General features: G+C 37.0%; 3 protein-coding genes across 6 annotated transcripts; all 3 read left to right on the top strand.

The window, feature by feature from the left end:
- The first annotated feature begins 4414 nt into the window (after positions 1-4414).
- On the top strand, positions 4415-10018 carry LOC140156310 (monocarboxylate transporter 3-like). Its single transcript, XM_072179291.1, has 4 exons — positions 4415-4595; positions 5262-5402; positions 7999-8850; positions 9663-10018. The coding sequence occupies exons 1-4, from the start codon at positions 4487-4489 to the stop codon at positions 9788-9790; spliced, it is 1230 nt and encodes a 409-aa protein (XP_072035392.1). The 5' UTR covers positions 4415-4486; the 3' UTR covers positions 9791-10018.
- Positions 10019-11918: 1900 nt separating this feature from the next.
- On the top strand, positions 11919-22781 carry LOC140156900 (uncharacterized). Of its 4 annotated transcripts, none has more exons than XM_072179934.1 (8): positions 11919-12359; positions 12934-13222; positions 14692-15236; positions 15806-16075; positions 17668-17740; positions 18572-18684; positions 19960-20217; positions 20597-22781. In XM_072179934.1, exons 2-8 carry the CDS (start codon positions 12937-12939, stop codon positions 21671-21673), a joined length of 2622 nt encoding a protein of 873 aa, XP_072036035.1. In that variant the 5' UTR covers positions 11919-12359; positions 12934-12936; the 3' UTR covers positions 21674-22781. The 4 variants fall into 4 exon arrangements, with proteins under 4 accessions (XP_072036035.1, XP_072036033.1, XP_072036034.1 ...); XM_072179932.1 differs by having other exon boundaries at positions 18071-18684; XM_072179933.1 differs by having other exon boundaries at positions 17665-17740.
- Positions 22782-24150: 1369 nt separating this feature from the next.
- LOC140157721 (uncharacterized) lies at positions 24151-25272 on the top strand. The gene has a single exon (XM_072180964.1). The coding sequence runs from the start codon at positions 24151-24153 to the stop codon at positions 25270-25272; it is 1122 nt and encodes a 373-aa protein (XP_072037065.1).
- The last annotated feature ends 357 nt before the right edge of the window (positions 25273-25629 follow it).

Genomic DNA, 25629 nt, shown 5'->3' with positions numbered 1-25629 from the left:
TAAGGCTATGACTCTGCAACGAGCATTTAAAATTTCACAGGGCAAAGGACCGGAACAGTGGCGTAGCTAGGGGTTGTGGCGCCCAGAGCTAAGGATACATAATTGCACCCCTCCCCAAACCCTGAAACAAATGTGCGCGGAGCGCTCGAAAATTTGCAAAATAAAGTTGAAACAAAGTCGCCTTTCATTCTCTCTAATCCCATATTCTGTAGGTAGTCGTTGCCTTCCCTGGCTCTATAGGGGCGAGCGTTGTCATCTTGGAGGATTGCATTAGGTCCCCGATTGTGAAGGGATTGCAGTATGCTTCACAGAATAGTGGGCAACTTGGCACATTCTGTTTGAGACCCCACTACATTCACAAGACACAAGATGTGTACTCAGCCGTGAAAAGCCGATTGTTTCAAAATGTGGTGTAATTATAAACAGATAAAGGGGAAAGTGGTTATCCATTGATATGCAACACGATATGATTTTGTCATAATAATCTGATATAGATGCTTGAAAAAACTTTTGCTGAGGAGTTTATTAATTTTACAGATCGCCCCCGATTTTTGTTGCGAGAGAAGTAAATCCTTCGGGTGAACGATCAGACAGCGAATTGTACGGTGTGGTTAAGTTTTTAGATTTTACTAGGACATTTGCGCGCGAAGTGCGTGAAAAAAATCAATTGTAGACTATTCTAGGCCATATTGACACAAAATTTTGCAGTATTTTGGCCTAAAACATGGTGTTTTTCGGCTAAAATGGAAGATCCACACTGCACAAGGCAATTTTGGGCCCCCCCCCCAAGTTTGGGGGCCCTGGGCCCGGGCCCATCTGGCCCTATGGTAAATCCGGCCCTGAGGTTACTGATTAGTGTTGTTTGAGCCCAGAATAATGGTCAATTTGACACATTCTGTTTGAGACCCCACTACATTCACAAGACGTATACATGTTTATATTCAGAGGTCAAATTTACATGTGAGATTTTTCGCAGCAACGATATGTTTTATGCATACAAACTTTGATTTTAAAAAAAACCGCGCGACAAGACCACCAATTCTATATTTTTCTAAACGGGGTTTCATTTTTTTACAGGTAAACGGTGTACCAGATAAGTTTGATTCGCAGATCTGGTCAGCAGTAATATTTTCCCCTTGAAAACACTTCCGAAAAATGTACGCCAATGTAATTTAGGACCTTGTTGGTCAGAAAAAATATTGAAATCTTCATGTTTCAATTTGACATTGCGTGAATAATGATCACTAATGTGAATATTGTTATTGATTATCACATTTTTGATCCCCTCCAAATGCATGAAACAAAAAGGATAATCCAATGAGAGCTGAACATATTTCCTTCAATGGATACTGAATACAAGACAATAAGATTTTACTACAACTTTCAAATCTTGGGTTGCGTCATCAATATTCGGACCATTGCAAAAACTGAGGTGTCATAATGTGCAGAATCAAATTCTGCTTCGACCGTTGTGGAATAATAGTTATTCATTAAGGTGGGTAATTACTTTTTGGTAGGTGTTTATATATTTTCAAATTTCAAAATGGCTACTTATGAATTGGTGGGTGAGTCGTCTAGGGCAGATGGTATTATACTGATGTTAATTCGAAGGCCATGATAGCGGCAAGGTGCGTGGGTTAGGCCATCCTCTACCAAATTAGTTTCCTTTTTTTTAAATTTCATTTTAGAGAAATGGGACAAGGCGAATTTATGTATGGGGTTGGATGATGTGCTCATAAGTCTTTGAGGGTATACCTGTGATGTCGTCACGCCGATGCGCACATCGGCTTTAAAATTTGCAGCAGTAACGATGTTCGCTAAACGGTGGATACTTCGGCGTGACGTCAAATGACGACATCTACCCGCAAAGGCTTATGGGCTTTACCGAAAAGGTCAATTTATTTACTTGGCGTACGAACGCGTAGATTGGCGTAAGGAACCTCTCAAGTAATTGCACTTTTCACCAATTATATTAGACCAGTTCAGAAATGGAAAAAAATGCCAATTTAAGAGGTGCTAAACATTATTACGTATTAAAGAAGTATTTCGTGATCCTAGCATCCTCTTTTTATGACATTTTTCAGTAGATATCCACGAAAAAAGCTTATTCCCAAAATTTCAGTTGATTCCGTTTTTGCGTTTGCGAGTTATGCATGACTATGTGTATTACACTGCTCCGTAGACAATGTGTTGTAATTTCGTTCTGGTATACCAGAACGAAATTCAAATTTCACGATATCTTTGCTAATCTGCAAGAATTTTTTTGTACATAAACATATAAACATTATGTACCCAGAGGTTTCCAGTGATATAAAAATCTCTACTTTTTTTGGGAAAAGTAAGGGGATGATGCTGTGGATCACGAAATGCCCGATAGCAATCACTCTAATGCAACTTTTATTTTAGTTAATTTGAGGGTGTTGAATTTGAATATTTTTGACTGCCAAGCTGTAAGGCTAAAATTAAATTTGCTGCAAAGTACATAGCACTCCAGGTCTTATGATTTATTCCTATTACCAGGTGTTCCGAAATAGCTGATGCCTTAATCGTAATAATACAATAGTTCATCAGTGTATTAACTCACTAAAATATTTAATCATCTGTTTTAAAATTCACAGTAGCAGTGCAATAAAAATCCCTTTAAAAAGGGATGCGTCTGGTCCAGAGAAAAGATTGGATGCGTTGTGGTCATGGAAACAGACTTGACAAATCAGGATCCAAGTACTAGTATATTCTCATGACTTTTTATTAATCGACATAAATATAAAAATGAATATAGTTGGTGGTATTTAAATAATTTTTGAGAATTATTACTTTTTATTGTTGATGGTATTGGACATATGTACTCAAGTGATATGTACTCATGATAGCGACACTGTTTCATCTCGTTGACCCCATATAACCTGACCTCTGTTGACCTCTGTTGATGACATTGATTAATTAATTATTTATTTAACTGACTACTCTTTCTTCTTTAAAAAGGTTAAAATGCAACCCTGGCACAAAATGGTATAATCCTAGTTGCGGCATGATAGTGGTACTGTAAATTCTGTTTCACCCCGTTGACCTCCATATGACCTTTGACCCCGGATGACTTCTGATTGATAACCTTTGACCTCGGATGGAATTAATTAATTAATTAATTAATTAATTAATTAAATAATTAATTAAATAAATATATTTATTTATTTATAAAACTCTTTCTGTCTCCATTTATTAAGGGTTAATATATTTAACCAATCCCTGTCACAAAATTAATTAATTAAAATTAATTAATTAATTAATTAATTAATTAATTAATTAATTAATTAATTAATTTATTTATTTATTTATTTATTTATTTATTTATTTATTTATTTATTTATGAATTAATTAATTAAATCTAGGCTGGTCAAAACCCATCTCTGAAGTGCATTACTTTACCAGCGTGCTTCACAATTTGTGTAATATAATTAGTGAACAAAAAATAGTTTCAAATTATACTATTTCATATCATTCCCGGGATATCATTAAGTTTGGAGGAACATTATTACAAAATTACAGCAATATAATGTAATACATTAATATTATGGCAACACACGACTATGTTCATATAATCTTCTGATTTATTATATTGTACTTTCTAGCATTGACCTATGAACCTATTATGGCCACAATTCTTCCTACTAAATTTATGACACCATAAGCCGCCTTACCCTAAAGAGTCATAAAAGGCTGGTCGGTCAAATCCCATCTCTGCCTCAGTCTCTGTCTCAGTATCAATGATCACATCTTCAGCTGAGTTATAACAGATAACTTCTAGAATGTGTCACTGGAACTCCCTGGGGATTTAATCCCGACACTAAATGCATCTGGCCCCTTGGGGCCAGACGCGAAAAGGTTTCATGTTATTTGTTGGATAGGCTCTAAGAAGTTAATATAATACGCTTTCAGCTCAGGGGTACTGCGATTCTTTAGATAAGTGTCAACATATGAAAGTGGAACAATTTAACATTGGAACCACAACATCAACAGAAATGTGATAGTAATTTATGGAGAAACTTCCATCAAGATTCAGCCATTTTTATTTAATACCATTTCACTTCTTGTCATGTAGAGATACAACATAATAATAATAATAATAATAATAATAATAATAATAATAATAATAATAATAATAATAATAATAATAATAAACAGAAAATTGATATCGCATTAGTACGAAATGCCTCAATGCGCTTTACAACACAAAAAAAAACATACAAGCATGTAATGGGGGCTTGCTCATGGCGCCTGGCGGAAATCGTATAATTTTATAACCCTATGAGCACAATTCACAATGCGTGTATAGCATATCATATTGCCAGCGTGTTGACTTAATATTCAGTTGTTTACTTGTTGAAGTCCTCAAACGCGTAAAATGGTTCACAACATGCGCAAGGATGGTTTAAAATCATGGGCAGTGCTTAGTGCAGTAACTTTTACCTTTTTCATAGAAATTGGAGTAATGAAAAGTTTTAGCGTTCTACTCATGGATCTGAAAGAACAGCTTGTAACGAGTACATGGGTTGTTGGTTCCTGTATATCAATTATTACAGGCTGCGGCTCTCTGCTTGGTAAGTAGATTGGTGTCCGTACAAGTATATAGGCTATTGTTTGTCATTGGTTATATTAATACCGTAGAGGGTGATGCGCAGTGGTGCGTATGGGTGGAGGTGAGCGGTCCCGCGCGGGTGTGGGGGGGTGTCTATAGTCGCGTGCGGGTATTGGGGTGTCTGTTTCGTGGGTTTGTCTATGTCTTAAAGGAAGTCTCCGGCAATCACAACATTATGCCTTATATGTTAGAAAAATAATTATGAAGCACAAATCACCTGGTTTTATTTTAAACAAACTCATAATCACCATAAAAACGAATAAAAACAGTCGTCTCTCAACACGCGATATTCAAAATTCCCGGGCGCCGAAATTGTCGAATGCAATGACGTCCCAGTAATACAATGAAGGCTGACGACAATTGGGCACAAATAACCGTTACGTCATTGCACTTAGACAATTATTTTTCTAACATATCAGTAAGGCATAATGTTATGATTGCCGGAGATTCCCTTTAATAGTGTTACGGTTGTGTTATCTAGTGTGGACTTCCAGGCACAGTTAAGCATTTTCCTTGCATACAGCCATCGAACAAGAAATAACTGCAATAACATAGATAACTCTGTGTGTGAGCTTAGGAATATGTAATATGCCCTGTAAACTCAAATACTGTTTCACTATTATTTCAGGCGTCACATCTGGAGCAATAGTAAATTTGCTGAACCCACGATTAGCTATTATGTTATCTGGTCTACTGGCAAGCATTGGATTATTAATATGTTCCTGTGCCACAAATTCAGGCATACTATTAATGGGATTGGCCCTTACAGGTAAGCACGTAACGAGTTTTGGTGCCATGCTTGATATAAAAATATGAACTTAATACTAGAGCACCTTACAAACAATGACCGTTTCTCAATGCGCTTTGCAAACCTGAAATTAATTTGATAAAATCCGTTAATATTAGGCCAATATACAGTGCCAGAGCACAACAATTAAAAGAGAATAAGCGACATTTATAATAATACATTGGCAAAAACGATACAAAAATGTTTATCTTAAATCTTGCTTGCATCTTTACAAGGGTTAGAGACTTGTATAATGGAATTAAAACATCATAAATATGAGTAATATATTGCAAGGAAATTTTCAAACTACTTTTCATCATGAAATAAAAGAAATAACTCATAATTGTTGGGCTTAATTTGCAAACCTTAAATTAATTTGATAAAATTCGTTAATATTAGGCCAATATACAGTGCCAGAGCACAACAATTTAAAGAGAATAAGCGACATTTATAATAATACATTGGCAAAAACGATACAAAAATGATGTATATATAGTCTGTATCAAAATGATTTTTATCTATCAGTTATTAGTGATTATAGACAAGACTATCACATCAAAATGCAACATGTGATCCACCTAGTTTGTAAATAAATGTTATACATGTAAATGGCCATAAAACTATAAATTGTGGTCATTTCAATATGATCCAATGTTACATTCGGAAAAGCAGGCTTTTCAATACAGCCTGTCTCAAAAAAAATTGTGCAAGTGAAAAGCGCCCTCTTTGGCAATTAGAAAATACTGTTGTGACATAATGCTTACATCAATGTCACGGGCGCAGTCTTAGCTCTCAAATGCCGTTTGTTCTGTTCAATTTGCTTTTTCCAATTTCGAGATATGTTTATTTAACAACGAAAGGGTAAAATCACAATTGTGCCACTTTTACTAGGGAAGAGAGATGTACATGTAAATCAATGATAGCTGATGTTGATGCGTCTAATGCACTCCCCCTTAGCTTTCGGGGCGCATGCATTAGACGCATTAACATCAGCACGCGTGCATTATTTTGTCTAATATCTCTCCCAACAAGTAATATGCGCTCATTAACCTATAACATGTATAAGTGCGCAATATTTGCTTGTCTTGTAACATGTCTTAAGTGACTAAGAGAACAGTATTTACCATGCTAAAATCATTGACATGCACATGCAAAACAGCAGAATGTGAAATCCATTTTTACAACAGAATGTGAAATATTTATTTATCTTTAAATTTCTTATAAGTGGAAAAAGAGAATCATCATTCCTGCATCATGATAAAACAGTAAAAACAGTCAAAAACTTTTTGTATTGTGTATTCTTTTGATTTCATGAAGGAACTCTTGATAAACTTGATGCTATCACTGTTACATGTAAGGCCCTCTTCCATAGTAAAAGTGGCACAATTGTGATTTTACCCTTTCGTCTTTAACTAAACATATCTCGAGATTAAAACAAGCAAATTGAACAGAACAAACGGTATTTGAGAGCTAAGACTACACCTTTGACGGTGATGTAAGCATTATTTCACAACGGTATTTTCTAATTGCCGGGGAGGGCGCTTTTCACTTGCACAATTTTTTTTGAGACAGGCTGTAGAATAAAACTAAGGCCGAGTAAAAAAAATACATGTTTCTCGCCCACACCCTCCTCCTTTTTTGAAGATTTTTCAAATTTCTTTTTATTTTGTAAACTTTCAGTTATAACTTGTTGAAAAAGATGTTTCAGAAGTTGAAAATTATTTTACGGCTTTGTAAATGCATAATACATCATTTAAAAAGAGTTTTGTGACCACTAGAGGGTCCTACCTCTCAAAACAATAAAATAAAAAGGGCCTCCTCCTTTTTCTCAGATATCAATCTGTATGTCGAATACCCCAAATATGGTGCCAAATACAGGTATTTAGCGTCGTTTTCCGATAAAAAATAGAAAATAAAAAGCCCCTCATCCTCCTAATTTTTAAAAACCCGGACGAGAAACATATTTTTATTTTTACTTGGCCTAATGGGTACCAGTAACTTTGATACACTCTACATACATAACCACGATATTAACTCTTAACGCTTGTTTAATGGTATGTAGAACTGTGTTCATTTGTAAGTAAAGTCGAACACCGATGGCGCTATTTATCTTAAATCTTGCTTGCATCTTTACAAGGGTTAGACACGTGTATAATGGAATTAAAACATCATAAATATGAGTAATATATTGCAAGGACATTTTCAAACTACTTTTCATCGTGATATAAAAGAAATAACTCATAACTGTTGGGCTTTAAGCGCCCTCATTTTGCACACAAATATACACTTTATAGAATGAATTGCTTTAAAATAGCTAAAAATATATGTGTATATTAGTGTGATAGCTGTTGGTATTGTCCATGTCTAGAATTGAAAATTATGTAAATGTTTTGTTAAAATATTAATAAATAATGATCACATCAAGCAACCGCGGACACTAATCACTATATGCGTCTCTATTTCTCTAAACCTCAAAACACAAAACAATTCATGTTATAAAGTACTTTCATGTCAACGTTTAAATAATAAAGTAAGTAATAAAATAATAACATTATCACTTTAATATTTCCCACAACAGGGTTTCTCATGATGCAGATAAATATTGCATTGGGATTGGTACCACTATATTTTGACAAATATTATGAGGCAGCGGTTGCAATTTATTCTTGCGGGACTGGAATAGCAATCTTAACTATGCCGATTGTTGCTCAGACTTTTCTCGACACTTACGGTTGGCGAGGGACTCTTCTGTTGCTCAGTGGACTAGCCCTACACTCTATCCCTTGTGGTACTCTTGTAACGGAAAGATCGCCTTCTGAAAGCATAAAACCAGAATCGGAATCTTTGTTAAATGGGAGAAATAGAAAAACGCCTGAAGGAAACAAATCGGTATTACAGATGAAAAATAAAGCAAACCCAGTTGTAATGGCTTCAGCATGGAATGCTTTAAAAGCACTTTGTAACGATTTAGGCGGTCAACTTCTTACCCAATCTGCTTTTGTGAGCCGTGTGTTGATACCCGGGTTTACTTATGGCTACATAATCACTGGCTGGATGATATACATCGTTTCTTTTACGGTTTCTAAGGGTGCTTCAATTAAAGAGGGTTCAATCGTCGCAACCTTTGGCGGACTTGGTGTTATAATGATCAGAATCGCCGCCCCATTACTGAATAAATTTATAGCATATAAGCATCTTCTTTACCTCTCCTCCATTATTGCAGCAACATCTTTATCTTCTATACCCTTTTTTGGTAGTTTTACTGGAATGTGCTTTATTGTCACGATTAGTGGTATTGGAATAGGTCTTTTTGGAGTCGAACTTTATATTTCAGCTAACTATAACTGTAAAGAGTCTGATCATTTTCATGCCATTGCTTGGCTGCACCTTGTGTATGGGGCTGGTGCTTTGCTTACCGGATTTCTTACAGGTAGGTTTATCCATCCATGTTGTTGTACTTTATTTGTTCGCTCGCTTAGACTGACTAAAAGGTCTCGGGTCTCGCAGGCATCTACTATTTCAAAAAGCGCGCAAAATTGTTTTGATGATAAATTAATAATTGACAAGTGCAAATTACCACTTTTAGTATACAATTATGGGAAACCACACACGTGGCAATGTAATGATACATGGACACTAATGGACAGGATTACCAGCTTACAGTATGCTCAGTAGCCAAATATTGTAGGCAAATCAAAATTTGGCTTCACTTGAAGCGTTGAGCAATATTGCTACAGATACAGATACTCGATCAATCCTTACTTTCCGTTTTAATATTATTATTCTATGTCACTTAATTATGTAGTTTTATGAGGTAATATTGGAGCGTAGAATCCACATAGTGACACCACTAGAAAATAATGACTTCTAAACTAAACGACACAGCGATATTAGCATGTAATTTTGCCTACTTGGTACACCTGCACCGCAAGCTACCGCACTCCATAACATACACAATCGACATGATGTGGGAATCCTCGTGGAAGCATCATGACGTGGTATTACCATAGATACTAAATTTTTTTTTTAAATTTTTTTTTAGTATCTATGGTATTACATACCTTAGCTGATGACCCACGAGCTAAATGCAAGATTTTCTTTCAAAAGTTTGAGGTGTTTTTATTATTATTATTATTATTATTATTATTATTATTATTATTATTATTATTATTATTATTATTATTATTATTATTCGTCCAAATTTGTACTCACTGCCTTTACTGATCTATTTCTACATTGCAGGCTATTTGTTTGACGTGACGGGAAGTTTTGCTATTTCATTTTACATACTTGGCGCAGTAGCTTCCGTGACGGCTATGTCTTTGGCAGTGGGAGACATCTGCCTAGGACTCAAAGATTATGAAAAATGATTCATTTTGTTGTTGGTTTTCACAAAATGAATAAAGTACAACTCTCGCGAGGGAGGTTGTCAATGTATCTAAGATTATTTTAGCCGAAACTTGATTTTTGCCCTGTATTTTGTGTACAAATGGGATTTTCCATATAACATGTATAACTTGAGGGTATCCATAAAATGACGTCATAATGATATGCTTGCTGATCAATGTCAGATTTTAGGCTGGAAATAATGTTTTAACTTATAGCCACATTATTATAGTTGAAGACCGAATTAAAAAGACTAGTTTGCGTCTGACGTCATACGCAAACTAGTCTTTTTTTAATTCGGTCTTCAATTATACCAGTCAGGATCAGTCTAAATAGTATGCCTAGATTTGTGACACAGGAATATACGTTTAATCATATTGTCGCCAGCAGACCAGAAAACATACGAGCTAAACGTGGATTCAGCATCACATGTACACAATGCATGAGATGTGACGACTGAAAATACTGAAACAGTGTTTGATTTTACAGGGAACATTGATCAAAGACTAGTGCACTTAAAATATTATTATCCTGATTTGAAAGATCATTAACATTAATTTGATAATTTTCCTATTGGAATGTGGTTTCTGACGTTACTAGAGACCCTCCGTTGGCCACAAATAAAGTAAAAAGGTATGCTACGTGATTTTGTGTGGGTGTGTGTGTGGGAGGGTGTGGGGGTGATGTGAGGGGGTACACGGGTGTTTTGGCAGTTCTGTTCTTCATGACTGGACTGGACTCAATGCTTGAGTTTGTAGTCTTAATTATTTATTCTAAGCACGTACATGTACTTTGAATGCAAAGTGAATCTAGCAAAACCAAAAATTGAATAAAAATCCAATTCCAAGCCAAATAACGGGCTACTTTCGTAAGAGGGCTCCCTAAAAACTGAATAACAACAGACGGCGCTATCACTGCACCAGTTGTAAAATGATTCATATGATCATTTTAGTAGGAAAACTAGGTTGATTTAACATTGTCGGATGTAACACTTCAACTTTAAATATATGGTGTATTATTTTTTCTTTTTCGTTAATATTGTGCTAATTGGGCTTGTCATTTCTACATAGCAAAAAACCTAGTGTGAGAAACACAAAAGTGAAACCACAGCAATGGCATCAGCAGCAACAACAACAACAAACATGAAAATTAAGAACTGAGAAGTCATTAGAAATAATACAATATACAAAAATTACACGCGTTAAAACTTAACACTTCCTGAGTTGCATGAGTACTTCGATACTAATGCTACCATGACTACCTCGACTAAGGGAGTGTTCAGAAATATCTTGGTAGCGGGGTGAAATTTTGTTTTATGTATGGACTTTTTTGAACAACCCAGTGGCGTACCGAGCAGGGGAGGGGGTGGGCAAGTTGCTCCTAGCTTGAAACACCGGGATAAAATTCTTTTGGTCTGTATGAAACCACAATTAACTCTATGTAATAGCATTCTTTTTTTTCCAGGAAGACCCGCAGTGGAACGACTTTGTTGCAATTTTACCCCCTTGGAAGGGTAGGTCGCTGCATGGCATTCACAAATTACTCACAAAATAGTCATTCTTTAGAATGATAGTAAAAACCAATACCAATTTTATAGGTTCATCAGAACGTGCAGTTTTAGCACTATGTTTTTTAATATGACCATACCTACCGGGGCAAAAGATTATAAACAACATAAAGTTGCCCATTTGGTTCGAAATCCCGGGACAAAGTTGACAAAATACTTAATTTGCTTACAATCATTTATAAACACAAGTACCGTCAATACCACTAATTCTCTAATTCAAAAGAAAAATAGGTAATTTAAATAAAATAAATAAAATAAATAATTTAAAGCACAATTTTCTCATACATGGAACTCTCACAGTGACATTATCAGCAAGATTATCAGTAGAAGGTTTCAACAAAATGATGATCTGAGACTTTTTTGGGAGGGGTCACAAAAGGTCCATTAAGATCAAACAAGTTTCTGGTTTTACTCAGTGTATTTTATAAAAGGCAGTCTCTGTTGAAGTAAACATTTTTCATAATGGATTGTTGTTCAAATACCATAAACAAACTGAAACATGATCCACTTGGTAAAAAATGTTTTGTTAATTTCAAATGAAATTGAGATGATCATGTAGTGTACAAATAAAGAATGTCATTTACCTTGTATACTCTGGGACAAATGCGCGGGAAAATTGGGAATTTCAGGCTAAAGCTTGTGTGATCCCCCTCGTCTTCCCTGGTGTAAAAAAAACTTTGATGGTTATAGCTGACTATGACCCCCTTCAGAAGACCAAAACGTTTTGACCTCCATTATGTGTCAACACTTGTATGACCCCCTACTTCTGAACAGTGAACACCCCCTAAAAGCACAGAGCTGGCAATCCCACGCATCCGGAACTGATATTGCATGAGTAGTACAAGTTCTGTTCATGTATTATTTCCTTTTCGAGAAGCACATATATTGTTGAAAAGATTAATGTTTGAAATTGAATGATCTCAACATTTAAAGCGAAAATATACATGACCAAGTGTGCATTATTATCGGTATCACTAAATGATTAGGTGAGTAGAACTATGAAGAAGTATATTCGGAACTATAGTAGTAATAGGTTAGTTAAAGTAGCAGACGATTTTTAAATAGCGTATTTAAAAATACGCTATTTGGTATTAACTGTTAAATGTTGAAATATTGAAGCGCTCTTTCAAATATTTGTAATTAGTTAAAGTTGTAAAATATTTGACAATTATATTAGTATTGTTATGCAATACGAAATTGCCCCCCCCCGTGCCCATATGACGCTACGCCACTGAATCTTTGTAATTATTGTATCATATTTAAACTATAGGCATATATTTTAATATTTCAAAGGGTGTCAGAACGTCACCCTGTGTGTTAAGTGGCATCCTTTGCCATACTTTGTCATATGTTATAAGTAATCATGTTTCTCACCATTTTGGATCATAAATATATTCTAATATGTTTGTAATTGGACGAAAAATAAACTGAACTAAACTGACCACTTTTGGTTTAAAATAAAACAATTGTGAAGGCTTTATGTTTACGATTCATATTGAAAGGGGGTTTTTACATGTAAATACTGATTGCAAATCAAATGTATGCAATGTTTTGAAATAGAAAATGGCCAACTACAGTTCCGAATCCGACGATGAAGACTTCAGAGGCTTCACGGTCTACGATTACAGAACTGATTCCCTCTATAGTGTGGGTGATTACCGCCTGCTTAATGCAGATAGAGAGAATGAGTACGACGACTTGTACGATTACAGGGAAAGATATCATAGTTTGCTTACGTCTGAGTACCCAGAAAGCAGTAGTGATGACGCTGATGATGCAGAAGTGGTAGATGTGTGTGCCGCTTACATCAGTAATACTGATTCTGATGCCTTGATATCACTTAATACAGGTTAGTTCAAGCTTAGGAAGTTATGCATAGTGCAGTTATGTCCACGGCAAATTCACCGTGAACTTTCCAGCCACAAACCCGCTTAGTGAAGATTAAACCGAGATATGCAGTACTAAACCATTATAGTAATCCATTGTCCAATGCAAATTTATTACCACGTGATAATATTAATCCAATGAGCGCCTCGAATTGTCCGCTACAGTCGACTAATCCAATCGATAATGACGCTATTGACATGTACGGGCGGAGCTCCACTGACTGGGTTTTGGGGTATTTTTCACTGGTTTGCTGTCATTTACTCATCAAGGCGGTCCCCCGTTATTATAAGGACTATGCTAATGATTTAAAGATTGGCATGTAGAGAATAAACCATACTACAGAAAGTACTAAATCTGTACCTATTACGGTTTCGTGACACCCTCTTCCAAATGCGACCAAGCCAGGGCGGCCCGATGAAGCAAAATGTGCATTGGAATAACACGGGAGTTTGGATATAGATGGTAGATTTCTTTCTCATACAAATGTATGGTCCCCCGTTATTAAAGCTTGTACCGGGTTGAAAATTCAGATATTTTGAAAAGAATAAGGAATTGAAACATAGAGCAAGTACTAAAATCATAGCTCTTATAGTTTTTGATATATGACGCTAACTAGTTCATCTCCTATATCTACAACACAGCGCTACCAGTAGGGGTCAATTGCCTATTGTGAGTGCCCCTGTGTTGTGTGCATATATGTAGGCAACAATAACTGCATGATGGATTTCATATCAATGATATCTTTGATCGTGTACCTTTATACATGTATGATTATGAAAATATCCATATCTGCATATAAAACTTATATTATACACATATAGCATTTATAATATGCGCGTAAAAATACTGTCGAGTACTGTTTTTGTTTTGTTTTCCATGCTACGCTACGTGTTCCACCGTGTTCCTGAGTGTGTAAAACATATCCTAAACAAGTAGTTTGCTTTTTTCCTTCACCAAGAATATATTATACATAAAGTTTTTTCGATTTTTTTTGCCTCAGAATATATCCTTTCATATGGATGTACATAATCTCATGCAAAAGTATACTTTTTTCTTGTATTTTGTTCCTGCATTTAACATATTCTTTTTTTTCATATTTTTAGTGTTTTGATATCCTAAACATTGTCCGACGCTGAAAAAGCTACCCATTTCGGGGAAGTGGACCACAAATTGCTTTAATTGGGCATTCAGTTTTTAAAAAAATGTAAACTTTTTCCACCTAAAAGTTTTATGAATAATACAAAGTGTCCACCAAAATGGCTTCAATTTTGTAAAAATGTTCCAACTAGGCAGCACATCCCCATCAGACAGCCGATCATATTTAAAACATATTTAAAAGCCCACGATCGATCGCCATTGTGTCGACGGTATTTAGTATGAAACTGCAACACCTCAAATTATCTATTTACCAAATAATGATTAAACTTTCAGGTTTACAAAGGCTTCAATCTGAGAACACCCTTTGTGATGTTACGATCAAAATTGGTGCCAAGGAATTTCCTGCTCACAAAAACATGTTAGCTGCAAGCAGTGGCTACTTCAAGACAGTGTTCACATCTGGATCCCAGGAAGCCGGGACAGTAGAGGTCACAGTGGAAGGGGAAAGCATGGCATTTGAAGTGCTGCTTCGTTATATTTATGCTGGTGAGATGAACAAACTGACCAACGAGAATGCTAGTGATGTTCTCAGAATGGTGTGCTACCTAGATCTTGCCCCACATGCCTTACAAGAATGCAAACGTTTAATTGCCTGTATGTTTCGAGACCAATCCATATCAATTCAGGAAGCCTTCAAGATTTCCATACGGCCAGAGCCAGAGCTGTGTGACATTACCAAGGCTGCCAAGTGGTATATCAATCATAGTTTTACTGATTTTGTAGAGAAACCAGGTTTTCTTGAAGAGACAACCTACGATTGTATTAACATGTTTTTGGACAACATCAACATGATCAAGAAACATAAGAATGAGAGAGAGGTAAGAAATTTGATAATAAAAAAAATAAAGAAGCCTATATTTAGATAAAAATCGTTATCATATTAACTTTTTCACTCTATATAAACTGGTATATTGTACATGTCCGTAAATGGCAAACCCAGACCGCTCCTACCCCCTTCAAAAGCCCGAAAAGGGTGGTCCAAAGGTGAAGAGCAAAAAAAAAAAAAAAAGAAGAAAAAAGAAAAAACAGGGAAGAAGGAAAAAAGGGATAATAGGCACTAGCCACCTAAAAACAAGATTGTAATATGTATAATTCAATTTGATAATTCCATTTGTTTCACAATTTTATACTATTTTTGACAATTTTTCCACCTTTTTTCTTTAATCATTCTTTTTGCCGCCCCTATTTCTTCTGCCACCCATTCCTTTTTCCGCCCCTGCTTTTACCCCCGGGGGCTCGCGCCGCAAAGCCCCCCCATACACGCGCATGCCGCATATACTTCGAGAGGTTAATGTTAAATCCCGGGGGGTCAAGTTGTTCCGGTAGTAGTTCTCGTGCCAGGCTAGCAGCAATAATCAATTTATTTGGCTCTTCTATCATTTCAAAGATCTTTCTGGTAATCACAAAATGGTTAAAACATAACTGGGCTGCTCGAAAACAGTATGCACATGTCTTGCTCACAAGAATACACCTGGACGATGTCTCTGCTGATGAACTGAAGAGTCTCCTTGAAGAAGATATGTCAGACGTTACAGAATGCAGGGAATTGCTGACTGAAAGAATGAAAACCAAAGAGGCAGCAGTCAGATCCTCTGAACAATATAGCGAATATAGCAAACGACTGGCCTTGAACCATAGGAAGATACGAAAGCAAGAGGTAATAATGAAATAATCAGTGTCCTAACTTTTCATAACATTTAATGGATGCCAATCCTGGTAATGAATCAAACATTTTTCTTGGCGTACTTTGGCTCTATGATGTAATGAAAATTTTGAACCTGATATGTACGCTTGATTAATTGGTTGATTCAAGCAAATATTATTTTATATTGGTATTGTGCTTTTTCCCGTAATTGATTGATTGACTGATCGATTAATTGATTGATCGGTCTATTAAAACACACTAATTTCTTGTTAACATGATCTCATTTATTTTTCAATTTCACTCTTCATATCTTGCAACAACCTCTGCATACATTTTTATAGTGACACATACAGGCTGTATCAAAATGATTGGTATCCATCAGTTTCCAGTGATTATGGACATAGGATCCGCATAATTTGTTGGGTAATGTCATAAATAGTCATATAACAATAAATGGTTGTCCTTTCAAGAGGACCTAATGTTGCATTGAGAAGTAGGCTTTTCAATAACCACAGCATACTGCAGTTACTGTCCGTTTTCCTATACATAATACACAGTGCTCTTTCCCATTGACGCGTGACCTCTACAAATAGCCTACGTTAAAGTATGGGGATATGCCTAGTTAACGTCGCTGTGTGAAAAATAACCGGCCAATATTAAAAGTACTCTTCTAAAATTCTAGACAATATAGTTTTGTAACATGTCCTAAATTTTTAGCTAATTTAGATGTTTGGAAATATGCGTACTTTGGTGTTTTAGGAAGGATATGTAAACGACAGATAACACCAAAAATATGAAGAAATTATTTCCAAACCGTGTTAAGTCTGCAAACCACCATGTTTCTCATTTTCAAGAACGCTGGTTAACAATAAGCACGTATTGTCTCATTTCGTAAACAAAGACCACACACAATTGTTCTCTAGCGCTCGCTTTATAATCGTTCACCCAACTGAAACTATAATCCCAGCGCATTGCTCCATTGTACGTGTAAAAGCAGAAACATATGATGTGTGTATTTAACCCCGGGGGTCACTCCCATTGTGGCCTGTACACCATCCGCGATAATCAACTTTTGAAAAGCACCCTAAACAAGGATTTAACCCTTGGCTAAAACGACACCCTAAACTGGGATTTCATTCCTAACATCAAATTTCATACCCTAAATTTCATTTCCGCGTATTTAGAAATTGCAATTTTGCTACCCTTTTTCCAATTTTTCATTATATTAACTCCCTACACCCGATACGCGCGTATCGTGCCTACCCACGAAAAACGACCCTTTTACGCGTTTTCATTATCGCGGATGGTGTACAGGCCACAATGGGAGTGACCCCCCGGGATTTAACCAGAGAAGATATGATTTAATCAGTTGAGCTGTTTTCAATGAGTGTTATCTTGGTTCAATAGCTTTTAATGGGGTTTAAGTCCTGCAAAGGTCGAATTGAATTCTACTGTAGACATGACTGCATCATGGTAAAACTGATGGGTACCAATCATTTTGATACAGCTTGTATAAAGTGCCCAATACGCTTTCAGCTTTCTGAAAATACCCGCTTTTAGGAGCATGATAAACTCTGCTCTCGAATGGAATTTTTTTTCAGAAGCATTCGCAGCTGATATCCAGATTGTCACGGCTCTCACCTACGGCGAACGCTTTCCAACAATACAGAGGTTCAGGTTAGTTCACAATGTTCAATAAACAATTTGATATATGGTATAGGACAATAGTTTGGAATATTTGTTATGAAATGATCAACAAATTTTAAAACGTCAATCAGCAATATCGAAAATGTCATTAGAACCAGACAACAGAAGTGCATAAATTAACATTTACGGAAATATCAGAGCAGAGTGACCGTGTTCCTAAAAATAGCCAGCGTCTGGGAAAGTATAGAGATACCAATTTGGTGTCACATTTGTAATTTCCGTGTCCTTATTTATCATGTTTATTTTCATATTTGATATGTTTTGATGGGTTTTTTGTACTTTTCTTTACCCACACAAAAGGATTGAAAAGTTTACAATCTAAGAACACCCTCTCTGATGTAACCATCAACGTTGGATCCAAATCGTTCCATGTTCACAAAAACATTTTAGCTGCAAGCAGTGATTACTTCATGGGAATGTTCACATCTGGATTCCAGGAGTCCGAGAGCGATGTAGTATCACTGTCAGAAGGAGATGGTGAAATCTTTCACGCGATTCTTGATTTTATCTACTCTACAGACAAAATTAAACTGACTACAGCCAATGTCGTTGAAGTCCTGAAATTGGCTATTTACTTGCAAATCGAATCAGTAGTGAAATCGTGCATACCTTTCCTTAACAATGAGTTAATATATGTACCTGTAACTCATCATTCCGCACACTTGGACACTTCTACATGTAGTTCTGTGAAAATTTCTCTTCAACAAGCATTTGAAATTGCACAACACCCTGACCCGTGCTTGTACCATGTTGCGAATCTTGCCAAAGAGTACATTGTGAGAAACTTCATTTTCTTCTCAGAGCAGCCAGAATTCATGGAGAAAACAACCACGGAATGCATGACAACGTTCATAGAAACTTACCTTTGTAAACTTCATCACAGAGCGGACAGATATAACAGGAGCGAGGGAGAAGTGAGTATTTAGATTTTCATTTATGCTTTTTGTCCCCAATCTGTGAGGCAATGAATGATGCACAGTGTCATCGCCCCAATATCTTCATGGCAGAAATCGCCATGGTATGTTGAATCCACAGCCACGCATGGCCATTTTGTTCCGACCTGTTTAATAGTTTTGAGATGCATGGGCCGAGGAACATCCGTCTAAGACCATAGCCTGGTGACTGACCTATCTGTGTGTGAGTGAGCATTATACATGGTATGCGCCATGAGGTCATCTGCTTTTAGACTGCCTCCACGAGTAGCATACGCTGCGCTATATAGTTCGGCACATATAAAATCAGAATTTTTGTCAGTTTTTGAGCTCAATACGCACGGTTATTTCGCAATACGCAAGCTAACGACTATCATATTCTTTCAACACATATATCCAAGTGCAAGAACACAAAATATGGCTTCTTTAGAATAAAAACAAATTACGGGAGATATTCATCATTTTCTACCCCGGTATCCAAAGATTTATCGTCTGAATATCAAATCGTTCATAGCATATTTACGTGTATCGATCCCGGGTATTGATTTTAGTGTCTCTGCTGTACCAAGTAATTATTAACCAGGCGATGTCGGTGTGTGATGCTAAGTTCGTTACCTCAAGTACTTAAAAACTGACCGATACAACGTGCACTATATCATTTCCGTGATTTTTAACGTGATGAAGTGAAGGTTTTTTGTTGGTGTCAAACCTTAACCTTTTCCCAACATTCCCATCCCACCCTCCTCCTCCCCTGCCCAACCAATAAATCAAATGAATCGAGGAAGTGGGGGGGGCTTATTTACATTACCGTATCAAAAGTGTCTTAAGACTTTTGACGAGCATTGTAGCTTGGCTTGTGCCACCTGCCGAACTGCGCTCCTTTGATCTCCACATTGTCAGGTCCAGAGATAAGTTCTTGTACTTCCTCGCGGCTTTAATGTATCTTCTATGCGTGTATATTACTGTCTTCTGTTGCCTTGGTATATCCTCATGTGCGCCCGAGTGTTTGTACATTCGTTTTGATGTACATTTTATGATTATTATAAAGAATAATTGAATGAAATAAACACTTTCATTCATGTTTATTATCACAGGAGATGTTTCGAGTTTGTTTCAAAAGAGATCAAATCAAACGAAATAGCTCCAAATGTAGAATCCAAAAAAATATATTAAGTCAATAACATTCTAAATTAAAAGCACATCATCGCACGATAAAATCAACACATTGCCCAACATACACATCAATTTATTTTACAGGAGGTTTTTGAGATTGTTTCTGAATGGATCTGCTATGACGTTCGTCAACGTGAACAGTTTGCTGTTGATTGTCTCAAAAGATTCAGGCTGGGATTGATCCCCTCTGCCACACTGCAGAAGGCCATAGACAATGGAATTAGTGATATTCCCGAGTGTAAATCAACACTTGAAGAAGTGATAGCCTTACAAACCCAGAGTGCCAACTTGACCGTTCCTCCACCTCATATCACACATCCTCATTGGTTTCCTAAACAGAAAGTAAGTTTTTAAGTTGATTATGCAAAAATCAAGATTGGTTGATTTTATAAAAAGAAATATTAGCAGAAAAATAAGTTACTATCGTTTATTATTTCATTTTTATGCTTCTTCAAGTGGTACATATTTCGATATCACCTTTGTTTGGAGCGTAAATTGTTGAAGAGTCTGACAAGTCGCATATTCCATGCTCCCTTCTTTTTTGCACTTGGTTACACTTTAGTGTCCAAACGTCATCTAAATTAATTGTGGTCAAATCTTATATGAAATTTGATTTATTCTTTGGTGAAACCGCCATAGCTTGTCCATTTTGAGCACGAGTGAAAGAATCTTTCAAACAACAATGTATAATGTTTGTGATTTTTATTTATTATTTTACCAGTCGCAAACGCTGATTCATATTGGAGGGAAGAACATGGCCAATCAGAGCATAAAATACTGGAAAGATACAGATTGGGATGCATCAATATCCATTCAAAAGGTTCCACGGAAAATCAGAAATCACAGCGTAGAAGTTATCGACGGTTATATATACATAGCTGGTGGTTATGGACCAAATGTGAAAAGCAGAAGATGTTACAAAGGTGTCGGCACATGCCTGAACAGGTTTGATTTCTACGATATGGAACAACAAGTCTGGCAATCGCTGGCCCCAATGACCACGGCAAGAGCAAACTTTGCTCTGGTTCACCTGAAGCATTTTGTTTACGCCATAGGAGGTGAGAGACAAGATATAGCGCTTTCAGATGTTGAATGTTACAGCTTAGTTGATAGGTCATGGCAGTGTAACCCACCATTACCAATTCCTATCTACAGTCCATCGGCAGTTGTCTATAAGGGCAAGATACTAGTCTATGGGAGAAAGGGTAGCTTGCAAAATAACTATACCTTACAGATCTTTACGCCGGAGGAAACTGGATCAAAAATTGGAGGACATTGGAGCATCGCACTGGATGCCCAGCAGCATGCACCAAGATCACCCAATACCCCAAAGTATGTCCTCACGGTACAGAATAACAAAGTCTACCGCGTCATTTACAACAACCGGTTAGGGCGCGTTGCCGAGCTTGAATGTGATTTCGACTGTAAGCCCTCGCGTGTTCACATTGGAGCTACTGAAGACCAGACTCGCTTACGCGCAAGCATCGTAAAAGCCTCTTTGTTGCCAAAACATGCTGGGCGTAACATTTTCTCTATCAACAAAGAACTGTATGCAAATGTCTTGGGATGCATCTACAAGATGGGTGTCACAGATTCAGAAGAAGATGTGAAAGTAAACAGTAAAAAAATCGAGAGACTGGGGTTGGAAGACAATGCAGGATGCGTTGCTCTAGTTACATTATCAGATGGTGAGATGCTAAATGTGCCATGTAAGACTGACCTAGATCAATTAGGAAACGTCTTTTCGATCCCGTTTACCAATGTCTCGGACTTAGAGAGTTTTCCCTACTCAAACTAAAAATAAAAAATATCTAACGTCTAAAGTCTAAAGAGGCAGTAACGGGAATTGATCTCGGGACCAATGTTTGTCAAAAAGAGAGAGTCCTAACGACTAGACCACGGAGGAATGTGGTTGCTTCTTTTTTTTGAAACCTTAACATTTTCGGAATAAATGCTATTATTATGCTACGTCTAATGAAGGATATATGAATGTGGTGCTTCACTGCGATAGTGTCAAATTGCTCGTCTTGACATATGAATCAAGAAATGGTATAGAACTTGCCTTCTAAACTGTTTACTTTACTTGTTATGTACAATGGAAGTCAAAGATCAACAGTGGCCTATGGCCACCCAATAGCATTTGACCTTGTTTGCCCTCTATCTCAGTAGGTGAGCACAGTACATGATTCCTGTCAGCTACACAAAACAATTTGCCAAGTTGAAATATTTACCCCTGTACAACCAAACAAGTGACATTTTACCTAAAAATGTGTTTTTGTACTATAACGATAGGTCATAGATAGCACAACCTATACATTTGTTAATCCTTGTGATCAAACGAGTAACCAGGGTCAAATCCAAAAAGTAAACATTGGTCCTTGTACTTCATGTGTGGAAATTCTCATGCTTCTAACGCTGTACAATGGCTCCCTGTTTGGGAGCTTAGCAGTGACTACTTCAGGTTAGGTTAGTGTGATCTTGTGGCAGGACGAGGGGGTTAGAGCGGGAGAGAGCGAGAGAGTTTAAAGAGAGATGGAGATAGCGATAGTTTATGCTTGGATGTGTGGTGCAGGGGGGTGTTGGGGTGTACGTGAATAGTTGAAAATGAATGTGCGGATGTATTAACTATGTAAATTGCTGTTCTCCTATTGATGATTTTGATGTACGTACTCAAATGGATTTTAATCTGCTCGCAACATGTATCTATAGGTTTGCAAATTGGGATCCCGAAAATTTGGCATGTGCAAAGGGGGAGGCAAATATTTTGGCAGGCCGAGGGGAGGGGCAAGCGATTTTTGGCGGGCCGAGAGGGGGGCAAGCGAATTTTGGCTAGCCGTCTGGAAATTATACCTCCCCCGGGTCATAATTATTGCACATGTCAGCCCCTTATACTGCTATGACAATTTTAAATAAAGGCATTTCGTGATCCACAGCCTCATCCCCCCCAACCCCCCCCATAACCCAAAAAAAGTTGAGATTTTTATACCACTGGACACCTATGTTTATGTACCAAAAATTTCTTGCAGATTAATTCGTTTAGCAAAAATATCGTCAAATTTGAATTTCATTCTGGTATACCAGAACGAAATTACAACAGTGGCCTATGGGACAGTGTATTACACATAATCATGCAAAACTCGCAAACGCAAAATCGGAATCAACTGAAATTTTGGGAATAGGCCTAAGCTTTTTTCGTGGATATCTACTGAAAAATGTCATAAAAAGAGGATGCTAGGATCACGAAATCCTCCTTTAAATGAATGAATGCATACGATATTTACCATATTAATGACAATGCCTTCGGAGTATCGCCTTCAGAGCGACTAACATACCAGACATCAACAAGACACCGATTATTTCTGATATAAATATTGTCTGTTTCTCATCCTTTAATATCTAATACATAAATGGATAAGAAACAGACTAGTGTATTGATATCATCATAATCATATAGTGATGTGCGCCCATAATCTGAGTAGCACAAGATGGCGACCTCCAGTAGTAAATAAACCAGTGTTATCTAATAAGAATATTAGATATTTGTGTTCTGCGTAATCCATCCTGATATGTGTTCATAGTAAACACAATATGGTGTCAGAAGTGGGATCAGAAGTGACTGGAGAAGAAGTCACAGCTGTTTTAACCGCTTGTAAGTGGGAGAAATAATCCCAGTAAAATTCGCACGAGTGAAAGGTGCAGAATTTTGAAGGCATGCACGACATGTCAACGTATCGCAAGTCATGCAAGTAGTAATAAGGGTATATAGTAAGCGTCAAATTTGAGCTAGAAAGCTTAATAAATAGCCTTGCAAGAAGTTGTAAGCCTCTTAAAAAGTAGTAAGAAGCTGTAAGCTTATAAAATAAAACTGAGCAGGCTAGTAAAAGTAAACCTGTCTGTGATTTAAAAATCAAGTCAAGTGACTGATTTTGACAGGAGCGCTTCGAGCGGCTTTCTTGATTTCAGCTAAAAATCAAGCCGGTGGCGCGTCCCTTAGGCGAACAAATACACGTTCAATTACACACATTAGTCATTTGCGCTCCGCGGCTTTCTTGATCTCGGCTTAAGATCAAGCCGGATGCGCTTCGAGCGAGTCAAATACACACGCATGACATACAACGGCCTTTCTTGGTTGGTGGTCAAAACCAAGATTCCTGAGTTTTCAGGAGCTCGCTTCGGCGCCTTTCTTGATTTTCGGGTTAAAATCAAGTGCGCTTCGATACAGCGATTTAGAAATTAGGTGAATACGTACATAGTTAAAACACAAATAGTACAGCCATGGCCGATCAGGCAGTAGTAGCTAGTCGAATAACACTCTCACAACCAGAACCATTGGTTTTAGAGGGGAATCTCTCTGAGAATTGGAAGAAATTCAAACAAAGGTTTGAATTGTTTAGGGTGGCATCAGGTCTAACAGCAAGTACAGATGCACAACAAACATCAACATTTCTCCACGTAGTGGGTGATGAGGCTCTCAGCCTATATAACACATTTGAATTCACAAATGAGGATGACAAAATGAAACTTGAGCCAGTAATGCTGAAGTACGAGCAGTACTGTGCACCAAAGAAAAACATAACATACCAAAGGTACTTGTTCTTTTCTCGTCATCAAGATGCAAATGAAAATATTGATCAGTACGTGACAGAGCTGCGTACTCGTAGCCAATCCTGTGAGTTTGATACGCTCAAGGATGGACTGATCAGAGACATGATAGTTATAGGTGTCAAAGACAATAAGCTGAGAGAAAGTTTACTTCAAGATGCTGATCTAACATTGGATACTGCATTAAAAAAGTGCAGAGCAAAAGAGCAATCACGAAAGCAGGCTAAAGAATTAGTCAAATCAGGTACATCATCACATGTTGACACGGTCAATAGAAATAAAAGACCTACTAGATCTAGACAACAACAGCCACAAGCTAGGCAACGGTCATATCAAAAGACAAACCCACATCAGAAAACTGAAAGTTCAAGTTCAAAATGTGGAAGATGTGGAAAGCACCACAAAAACAAAGATGAGTGCAAAGCGCTAAAAATAGAATGCTTCAAATGTGGCAAAAAGGGGCATTTCGCAACCTTCTGTCTTTCTAAAAAGTCTCAAAACAGAAGCAAAGTAGATGAAATAAATGAAAGCGATTCAGATCAAGAATACTTTGTTGACATTCATGCGATCACTCATGAGCTCACAACACGGAAACGTGATGAGTGGGTTGTTAAGCTACCAGTAAACAAGCACAATGTTTCATTGAAACTAGACACCGGTGCTCAGGTCAACATATTACCTCACTCAGTGTATAAGAAACTGAAACCCAGACCAAAACTGCAGAAAAGTTTTGTGAAACTTAGGGATATTCTGGTACAGTCATTCCAGTTCTTGGTAGATGTAAAGCAGAAATAAAACACAAAGGCAAAACACAAGAACTATCGTTCATAGTCATACCTAACCAAACAAGACAAGGCGTCAAATTTAGACCAGTGCTTGGGTTAAAGGCGTGTGAGTCATTGGGTCTCATTAAGTTAGTTTGGAATGTGGAGGTAGACTCAGTTGAAGATGAACTGACAGATACTGTTATGGAAGAATTTAGCCATGTCTTTAAAGGGCTTGGATGTTTACCAGATACACACACAATACATGTAGATCCCTCAGTACCACCAGTACAACATGCTTGTAGAAAAATTCCATTCAAATTGCGTGACAAAGTCAAAGCTGAATTGCAAAGAATGGAGAGTATTGGTGTTATAGTTAAGCAAGAAG

The sequence above is a fragment of the Amphiura filiformis genome, chromosome 7 (genome assembly GCF_039555335.1).
Source record: "Amphiura filiformis chromosome 7, Afil_fr2py, whole genome shotgun sequence".
NCBI classification, from domain to species: Eukaryota; Metazoa; Echinodermata; class Ophiuroidea; order Amphilepidida; family Amphiuridae; genus Amphiura; species Amphiura filiformis.
Note: the sequence above shows the minus strand (reverse complement) of the source record. Positions and strands in the feature narration are given on the sequence as shown.

What these genes read in the sequence shown, in the direction of transcription:
- LOC140156310 (XM_072179291.1), top strand. Translation starts at nt 4,487, where the DNA reads ATGAAAAGTTTTAGCGTTCTACTCATGGATCTGAAAGAACAGCTTGTA. An exon ending in AGGCTGCGGCTCTCTGCTTG is followed by an intron (nt 4,596 to 5,261) that starts GTAAGTAGATTG and finishes CTATTATTTCAG; the next exon opens with GCGTCACATCTGGAGCAATA. An exon ending in GCTTACCGGATTTCTTACAG is followed by an intron (nt 8,851 to 9,662) that starts GTAGGTTTATCC and finishes TCTACATTGCAG; the next exon opens with GCTATTTGTTTGACGTGACG.
- LOC140157721 (XM_072180964.1), top strand. Translation starts at nt 24,151, where the DNA reads ATGGCCGATCAGGCAGTAGTAGCTAGTCGAATAACACTCTCACAACCA.
- LOC140156900 (XM_072179931.1), top strand. Translation starts at nt 12,937, where the DNA reads ATGGCCAACTACAGTTCCGAATCCGACGATGAAGACTTCAGAGGCTTC. An exon ending in AACATAAGAATGAGAGAGAG is followed by an intron (nt 15,237 to 15,805) that starts GTAAGAAATTTG and finishes ATCATTTCAAAG; the next exon opens with ATCTTTCTGGTAATCACAAA. An exon ending in ATAACAGGAGCGAGGGAGAA is followed by an intron (nt 18,685 to 19,959) that starts GTGAGTATTTAG and finishes TTTATTTTACAG; the next exon opens with GAGGTTTTTGAGATTGTTTC.